At 46.8% G+C, this 9,458-nt stretch overlaps 1 protein-coding gene across 1 annotated transcript; it reads right to left on the bottom strand.

The window, feature by feature from the left end:
* Positions 1 to 2,023: 2,023 nt before the first annotated feature.
* Positions 2,024 to 4,880, bottom strand: gpr75 (G protein-coupled receptor 75). Its single transcript, XM_078230568.1, has 2 exons — positions 4,745 to 4,880; positions 2,024 to 4,114 (listed from the first exon to the last, which is right to left on the bottom strand). The coding sequence occupies exon 2, from the start codon at positions 4,026 to 4,028 to the stop codon at positions 2,415 to 2,417; it is 1,614 nt and encodes a 537-aa protein (XP_078086694.1). The 5' UTR covers positions 4,029 to 4,114; positions 4,745 to 4,880; the 3' UTR covers positions 2,024 to 2,414.
* Positions 4,881 to 9,458: the final 4,578 nt, after the last annotated feature.

Genomic DNA, 9,458 nt, shown 5'->3' on the forward strand with positions numbered 1-9,458 from the left:
GCAGTGGCTCTCTGACCCAGGTCATCCTGTGGTTGTGGGGGGAGGAGGGGGTGACATTTCATCCTCTGGGGGGGGGGGGGGGGATGGGAGAAGGGGGTGTGACGTATCATCCTCTGGGGGGGGGGGGGGGAGAAGGGGGTGTGACATATCATCCTCTGGGGGGAGGGTTCCGCTGCCAGTCTGCGACCGATCCCTCCTCCCCACCGGAGGAACGATTCCCTCTGCCGGAGTGGCCGCATACTTCAAACACCAAGACTGTCATCATTCACCTCAGCGGAATGCAACAGTGCCACACTTTCTTTGCACCATCTGTTCAGGGCACTGATGCAGAATGAAACGACCAGGGTAAATGCCAAAGACGAAGTAGATTTGTGATATGAGCCATGTTCGTCCCGAAGGAGTAAATAGAAGGACAAATAGTCTTGAGTTATTCATTTGAATCTGAATTGTCTCTTGGTAGCCCGGCGGGGATGGTGTGTTTTGTTTGCACTGCTGAAGCAGCTTTACATTGATAATTCCCACTGCTTGTTCAAGTTCACTCAGTTGACCAGCGGAACGCTGAGGTGAATGATGACAGTCTTGGTGTTTGAAGTATGCGGCCACTCCGGCGGAGGGAATCGTTCCTCCGGTGGAGAGAAGGGATCGGTCCCGCAGACTGGCAGGGGAACCCCACCCCCCCACCAGGGGATGATATGTCACACCCCCCCCCCTTCACCCATCCCCCCCAGAGGATGATACGTCACACCCCCCCTTCTCCCACCCCCCCCAGAGGATGATACGTCACACCCCCCCTTCTCCCACCCCCCCAGAGGATGATATGTCACACCCCCTCTCCTCCTCCTCCCCCCCCGCCAAACCAGAGGATGATCGTCAGAGAGCCGCTTTCTCCGCTTTCTGCTTTTTTTTTCTTTCGCGCCCAGGCGCGCTCTGTCAGATTTTTTTCGAACTGCGCATGCGCAGTTCAGAGCTCCGATCGGTCCGCCAGCGCTAAGCCCCGCCCACAGCGCGAATCGGATCGGAGCCGGCAAAACACGTATGGGCGCGCTGGAAAGAGGATTCCAGGCGCGGATCTATTTGACGCCCGGATTCGGCACCTCGACTCGAAATGGTAAAATTCCCCCCATTATTTACAACACTACAACCGAAGAAAGGAGATGATCTTCGAAGTCGACACATCTAAAAAAAAGGATTAGGAATGTGTATTATGCAAGATGGCAAAACAATTGCATTTGATTCCAAATGCCTATCAAAAGTGCAATCCAATTATTCAAACATAGATTATGAGACACTGGCTCTGATATTTGGTATCCCAATGTTCCGCGAAAGAAAAAGCAGAAAGCGGAGAGAGCGGCTCTCTGACGGTCACCCTCTGGTTGAGTGGGGGGTGGGGGTGGGAGGGGAGGGGATGTAACCGATCATCCCCGGAAGGGGAGGGGGGGGAGGGAAGAGGGGGTGTGACGTATCATCCCCTTGGGGGGGGGGGGGGGGGGGGGGAAGGAGAGGGGGTGTGAGTCTCATCCCCTGGGGGGGGGGGGGGGGGGGAAGGAGAGGGGGTGTGAGTCTCATCCCCTGGGGGGGGGGGGGGGGGGAGAGGAGAGGGGGTATGACGTATCATCCTCTGGTCAGGGGGGTTCCACTGCCTGTCTGCGGCCGATCCCTCCTGGCACCATCACTGGTGGGACCTGTCTTCGACATGAAGATTGGAGCGATCTTTAAAAATGGAGCCGTGATCTAGTAATTATGTTGCACTGGGGAAGAGCAACCACAAGGCACGTAAATTAGTTACTTGGGTACCTGTTCCGGCAGAGACAAAGTTCTGCTCAATGTTTCATCAGTCACTGACCTGAGATTTAAACTCAGTTTCTCTCTCCACAAATCCTGCTGGACCTGCAGAGCATTTCAAGTATTTTCTGCTTTATCTTAGATGTCCAGCATCCACGTACTTTGCTTTTGATTAAAGGAATACTGACTGCTGCAGATGCAATTTCGTTTTACCCTGAATAAGTGAAAATAACTTCAAAAAAGTCAAACAACTTTATTGAAGAAATAAGTTGACATGGTTAGAACTGAGCTGTATTTTCAAAACAGTGATGCAAAAGCTAGACTGAGTTCTACTGGATATCACTTCCAACAAATTACATACATTTTAAACAATGCATACATTCTTGCATTGGGATTTATTAAAATCAAGCATCGCATTTTACCAAAATGTTATACAAATAGAGGTTTATGAGTGTGGTAATTAAAGTTCCTGCCTTTGTAATGTTCAATAAGTGGAGTTTGTTGGTTAAATGGTGTTCATGTAAATAAAGAACACAACAGCTGACAGTCTTATACAGGCATGATGGAGTGAATGATCTCCTCCTTTGCTGTGACATTCTATAATTATCACGTTGTCTATAATTATCACGTTGTTAAATTGATGGGACCGGTATCTGCTTGGTGGCGGTATTATCGTACTCCTGCACAAAATCTGGTATTTTTGCCATATGGTGATGCATGGCAATGTGCGATTTGGCAAATCCACAGGTAGGGTTCGCTGGTTGCAAACTGCTCGGAGCGCTTGCTTCCTGGGAAGGACTACTGTTGTAAATGCTGTAGTAAGGCTCAATCCTTGTGTTGATGGGTGTTGAGTTACTCTGTACACAATGCTGCTGGCCAGTTGACATTTTGGGACTTAACATACTGTCTCCTGAATGACTGGGTCCACAAGCCTGGTCCACCAACTTCCTCTGTGGCTTAGGCGACAGCATATAAGCTGAATTTGTTTCATGATGAGATGATTTGTTTCGATTCACGTTGAGACTCCCTTTGCCAACTGCTCGCAACTGGGTCTTATGCTTACAACACAAGCAGCCCAGGGCCACATACTGCGTACACCAGAGAATTCTTTTCCTGAGTCCAGCACTGTTGCGTGAGTATATAAATGGATTTAGTCCTGATTTAAAGAATATTAATGTGAAACCACACAGCTTAAACTGATTTAGAATAAAACTGCTCCGTGGTGTCAAAACATCTTGTATGAGGGAGATTCCCAATGGCACACAGCAAATGAATACTGAGAGTACAATCACAACACATGTCACCACAGCCTTCGAATCCTTTGTGCCAGAAAGGTTCACTGAAGACACAAGTTGCAACCTATTTGTCCGGACATGGGTAAGCGTTTTGCTGTAGGCATGCGTTTGCACATGTTGCAGTTTGTTGTAATCCTGATTGCGGTAAAGGGGCTGTGACTGTACACTGTCAATCCCTGTGCTAATGAGGGCCTTGGGTCTTGATGCATCAACGGTAATGATGGTACATTTCCTCATTTGTGCATTTTTCTTCAGTGCGTAGGCAATCATCACATAGGAGACTGACACGGTGGCCACACAAAATGCAAAATCTATGACATAGAGATATAGTACAACTTTACCATCTCTATTCATGCATCCAAATAGAGGAACACATACTCTGGATCTCTCTGGATACGTCCTGATGGTAGCAAGGGTAGCCAGAGTAAAACTTATGGCCCACAGAATGATGGTTAGGATAAGTGTGCAGGAAAAGGAAGCTGTCCTGTTTGGTTGCTGGCCCAGTACCATCCGCAGACGATGGAGCGCTATCACTGCCACAGATTTGAGGGACATTATGATGAACCCAGCACTGGTGAGGTGAAAGGTGAAGCAGAATGCCTCAGAGACATTGCTGTCGGAATCAAAAAACAAAATGAAAGCAAACATGGGTGTTGTCACACAACAGAGGAATAGGTCACAAAAGGAAAGGTTCAGGATCATAAAGTCAAAGTTAGTCCGGAATTTCCGAAATGCTGGATCAAAGAAGGACAAGAAGACAATTAGGTTGCCGTATGTGCCCAGGCAGAATATAAGTACCAGCAGAAGGGAGCATGTGGCAAGGGTGGCTGTGTGGATGAGCTTCTGGAGATCTGCCACCGTGGCATTACTGGTGAGCCAGGGTGCTGAGGTGTTGACTGAATTTGGAAAGCTCGGGCCTGCTGCAGGCGAGGTTCTCAGTGTCAGATTCATCCTTCAGTCTGGAGAAGCAGCTCTGAAAAGGCCAAGTGGAGACACCAGGATGGTCATCGAACGCCGCCTTGTCCTCCCTGTGGCACCTACATGCAATCAATCACAGTTCACAGGTTGGAAACATTGGGGCAATGTGTTGGCATTGACCCTGAATTCTGGCTGAGAGGAAAAGCCAGGTTAACCCTTCCCTACAAACATTCCCCCTGGGGTTAGAGCGGCACGATGGCACAGTGGTTAGCACTGCTGCCTCATAGCGCCCAGGACCTGGGTACGATTCCCAGCTTGGGTGACTGTGCAGAGTCTGCATGCTCTCCCCATGTCTGTGTGGGTTTCCTCCGGGTGCTCCGGTTTCCTCCCACAGTCCAAAGATGTGCGGGTTAGGTGGATTGGCTACGCTAAATTGACCCTTAGTGTCAGGGGGACTAGCTAGGGTAAATGCATGGCGTTATGGGGATAGGGCCCGGGTGGGATTGTTGTGGGTGCAGACTCGATGGGCTGAATGGCCTCCTTCTGCACTGTAGGGATTCTATGATTCCTACCCTGCAGCCACTGTGTTATAAATGTGTCCCAGTGACAGACACCAACAATTCAACATGTGAGGGGGAAGACGCAGTGTGTTAAAGCCGGGAGAAACCCCCCCATTCCCGGAGCTTGCCGACATTTTCCAGGGAGAGATGTGTGTGTTTGGCGCACATTCCAGTCACAGCCGCACTTACCCCGAGTGGCTGCAGTGAGAGAGCCGCCTCCAGTCTCCGCAATTCCCACACTAACTTTCGATCCTTCCCGGGAGGAGCGGGTGGGCAGTGACTCTCCCCATTGCCCAATCTGCCGCTGATTGCTGCAAACACGGGATTGTCTCCCCGGGAATCCGCGCTGTGTAAAACACCGAGGCCGGCAGTGCGGCTCAGCTCCCCCCTCCCCACCTCGCTCCCGGAGAGGCCGGGAGCCCAGGGATGGAGCTCCGAGAGAGGGAATCCTGGAGCCGGAGAACCACGCCTCCACAGCGCACTGCACCAAGCGCCTGTTGCCCGCCCAGCGGCGGCGGCTCAGCAGCGGAGCTCCACCAGGTGACCAGGGTGGCCACACGGTGCAGCTCGAAGCTGGCCCAACTATTAATATTCACATCATCTGGCTTTTCAGCAGCACTGTGTGTGTGTGTGTGTGGGCAAGAACCAAGACTCTCAGCATTTATTTCTCAATCCACTTGGAAAGGATGCCAGAAAGGAAGAATGAGTCCAAACACAAACAGCATTATTTATACCAACATAGTTTCTATCAGACAAGTAAAAAAGTATTTACGAAATAAATCTAGAAGGGAACATAGGAACTAGGAGAAGGAGTAGGCCATTTGGCCCCTCGAGCCTGCTCCACCATTCAATAAGATCTTTTTGTAGACTCAGCTCCACTTACCCACCCGCTCACCATAACCATAACAGTTTGGACCAATATTCTTATCTCCCCGTTTTCCTTCTGGGAAAAGTTAGGTAACTTGTAAAATATACAAAACCGAGGTGCTTAATTATTCTGTATCAGTGAAAGGTTTAAAATAATTTAGGTCCAAAGTAATTACCCCAAGTCACTCATGTATTCGTATTACAACGTTGAACAAATTGTGTCTTACATTTACTGACATTGAATTAAATGTTCCCTGGCAATTCCGTGGGGCAGCACGGTGGCACAGTGGTTAGCACTGCTGCCTCACAGTCCCAGGGACCCAGGTTCAATTCCGGCCTTGGGTCACCATCTGTATGGAGTTTGCACATTCTCCCTGTGTTTGTGTGGGTTTCCTCTGGGTGCTCCGGTTTCCTCCCACAGTCCAAAGATGTTCATGTTAGATTGATTTGTCATGCTAAATTGACCCTAGTGTCAGGGGGATTAGCAGGATAAATATGTGGGGTTATGGGAATAGGACCTGGGTGGGATTGTGGTCGGTGCAAACTCAATGGGCTGAATGGCCTCTTTCTGCACTGTAGGGATTCTATGAAAACATGTGATATTGATCAAGTGATATAAATCCAGAGGGAAGGATGGTCTTGGTGAGACCACAACTGGGGCACTAGGCCATTTCATAAAGGATATTAAACGTTGATTTTGTTCTCTCTCCACACAGATGCTGCCAGACCTGCTGAGTTTCCTCAACATTGTTTCAGATTCCAGTCTCCACAGTATTTTGCTTATTCTACCTTCAGATGTTTGTTGGGGAGTGGGACCTTGGGCGATATAGCACAGGAGAAAAGATTGACTACCCCCTGGGTCTCTTTCTCTCTAAGACTGAGGGGATATCATACAAGTGTTTAAAACAAATTGGATCCAAATAAGCTATTCTACCATGCATTGAATCAAGCACCAGAAGTCATATTGACAAATTTACAGAAAAACCCCAAATAAATTAGGAAATGCATGAAACCAAAAGAGAAAACACTGGAAAATCTCAGCAAGTCTGGCAGCATCTGTAAGAAAAGAGTTGACGCTTCGAGTCCAGATGACCCTTTGTCTCAAAGGGTCATCTGGACTCGAAACGTCAGCTCTTTTCTCTCCTTACAGATGCTGCCAGACCTGCTGAGATTTTCCAGCGTTTTCTCTTTTGGTTTCAGATTCAAGTATCTGCAGTAATTTGCTTTTATCTTAGGAAATGCATGAGTAACTTTCCCATCTATAAGAGATGTGCCTGGTACAGGTTATCAGCATGGGTAATGGAACCAAGTATATCAATGTGTGCCAAGAAAGGATAAGACAGGTATCAAAAAGTCAGATTTAGGGTGGTAGCACTGTTGCTCAGTGATTCACCACAATCTGAATGAAGAACTTCCTCCTCATCTCAGTCTAAATTCACTTAGCCTGTAAATGATTGGTTGGCTAGTGGAATATGATTGGGAGAGGCATTGCCATGGAGAATGCATCATTTAATTGTGACAGACAGTTAACTGTCAAATGTTGTTTGCAAATTTATACCAGGCAGCATAACCCTGATTGGTCAAGGCATTACCTTGAATCAGCTCCCATTATCTCCACAGGAGATGTTAATTTCCATATCGCTTTTGTGCTTTTGATGTGTCCTTGTCTGAAAACAGGATGCAGTTCTATTGCTTCTCCCTTAGTGCCATTCACCAACAATTCAGCCAATGGCTGAATTTACATCGTCAGCCATCCTTGGCTTATATGCCCAATCTTAGAACCAACAGGTCTTATGTAAAAGTTCAGTATGTCCATACATGACTCAGGGTTTTTCATCCATTATCATGACACTGATGCTATTGAAGAGTGATTAAACAGATTTGGCAGGTGAATGGGAAACAACGATTCAAAGATTCATGCAAGCTTTGTTGGACCTTCAACCTGCTTCCGATAAGATTTTCTCTTCAAATCTCCTCCAATGTCCCATGGTTGTAGATTGCCCATTCAACACAAGCATCTCTAGCATCGCCACCTTGGGTCAGAACTCCCCTGATTCTAATATTTTTAATCTCTGGAGTCCGATATCTAGAACACGTGCTCTCTCGCTTCTCAGATTAGTTATACCAAATGTGGTTGTAATTGACCAGATTGGATTTGTCCTGCTTTTTGTTGACAGAACACAACTGGGAAATTTGAGGTAGATCTCAGTGTTGTGGCTGTACAGAAACAGCTTGGCTAAGGACATGCTTTTTCTGGAGCACAAATCCTCAGTACTACATCTGGAATGTTGTCAGTGCCCATTGATTTTGTTTTATCCTGTATGTTTAGCCATTTCTTGATATCACATGGGGTGAATTGAATTTTCTGAAGACTGACATCTGCAATGGTGGTGACCTCAGGAGGAGGCGGAGATGGACCATCTATTTGACACTTTCGACTGACAATCATTGCATACATTACAGCCTTGCCTTTTACACTGATGTGCATGGGTCCGCCATCACTGAGGATGGGGATGTTTGTGGAGCTTCCTCCTGTTTAATTGTTTAGTTGTTGACCGCCATTCATGACAAGATGTGGCAGGACAACAGAGCTGATCCTTTGATTGTGGGATTGCTTAGTTGTCTACAGCATGCTGCTTTCCTGTATAGAATACAAGTAGTCCTGTGTTGTACCTTCTCCATTAATACATCTTCAATAAAGTCTCAGTAATGATGATCGAACTACCAGATTGTCATAGAAAACATCCAGTTTTCAATGACAATCTAGTAGTTTGATGATCATCTCATTCAGTGGAGGAAGTCTTGGCACCTGTCTGAGACTCTCCCGTTTAGCATGGAAGTAGTGCCACAGAAGATGGACGGTATCCTCAGTGTGAAAATGAGACTTAATTTCCACAAGGGCTGTGCAGTGGTTACTCCCTCAAATAATATCTTGGACAGATCCATCTGTGACAGGTGAGGATGAGGTCAAGTAAGTTTTTTCCTCATTTTCATTTTCTCACCACCCTTCACAGACCCAGAACAGCAAATATTTCCCTCAGGACTCAGCTGGCTCGATCGGTAGTGGTGCTATTAAGCCACTCTAGATGATGGACACTAGAGAAGTCTGGGATATTGGTTGTAAGGTATGATTTGGTGATTATTACTATGCCAGGCTGTTGCTTGACCAGTTCTCTCAATTTTGGCACAGGTCCACATATATTCGTGTGGAGGACTTTGCAGGGTTGACTGGCTAAGATGTGCCTTTGCTGTTTCCAGTGTATTAAGTCTGTCTGGTGTTATTCTTATTCAACTTTTCTATGGAGTTTGATGCAACTCGGAGCCTTGCTAGGGGCAGTTGAGTCAACCACATTGCTGTTGGTCTGGTGTCTCATTAATCAGATCTGGTAAAGACAGTATATTTCCTTTGCTAAAGGAAATGATTGAACCTGACTTTTTCTAACAGTGGTTTCACAGACATCATCATTATGATTCACATTTTCTCCCAGTTTCCATGGTAAGATTTGAACTTGTGCTTCCAGAGCATTAGTCCACGCTTCTAGATTACTAGTCTGGTAACATTACCAATATGCGACTGTCCCCCTTTGTGAATGAGGTACCTCACCATTCTACATTTTCTCCACCCAAGTTTCCTTTGACCTAACTGAAGCCAATTAACAGACCACCAGCTCCAGTGACGGTATCACTTCCAATGGCAACAGAAACAAATCTGTCATCTGAGACAATTATGCCTTTTAGCCAGAGAATGTGGATATTCAGTTAGGGGAGGCATCAGTCAACTTGATCCCACTCATCATACAGCAATTTGTACGCTGGATAGAAGTCAAAAGAAAAATGAATTTTCCACTCCAAGCCTCTTAACACAGGTTATTTGTAGCCACTGCCTGACACAAATTAATTCAATGCAGAGCAACGTTCAAAGCTGGGGCTAATATAATATTGTTTGAAGGGTGGAATTATACCACAACATTATAATCAATGCAGAGTGCTACTCACTTCACAGCAATGCTAACCTTTGCAGTATAGATCCAGGATC

Source organism: Mustelus asterias, chromosome 15, assembly GCF_964213995.1.
Source record: "Mustelus asterias chromosome 15, sMusAst1.hap1.1, whole genome shotgun sequence".
Taxonomy (NCBI): Eukaryota; Metazoa; Chordata; class Chondrichthyes; order Carcharhiniformes; family Triakidae; genus Mustelus; species Mustelus asterias.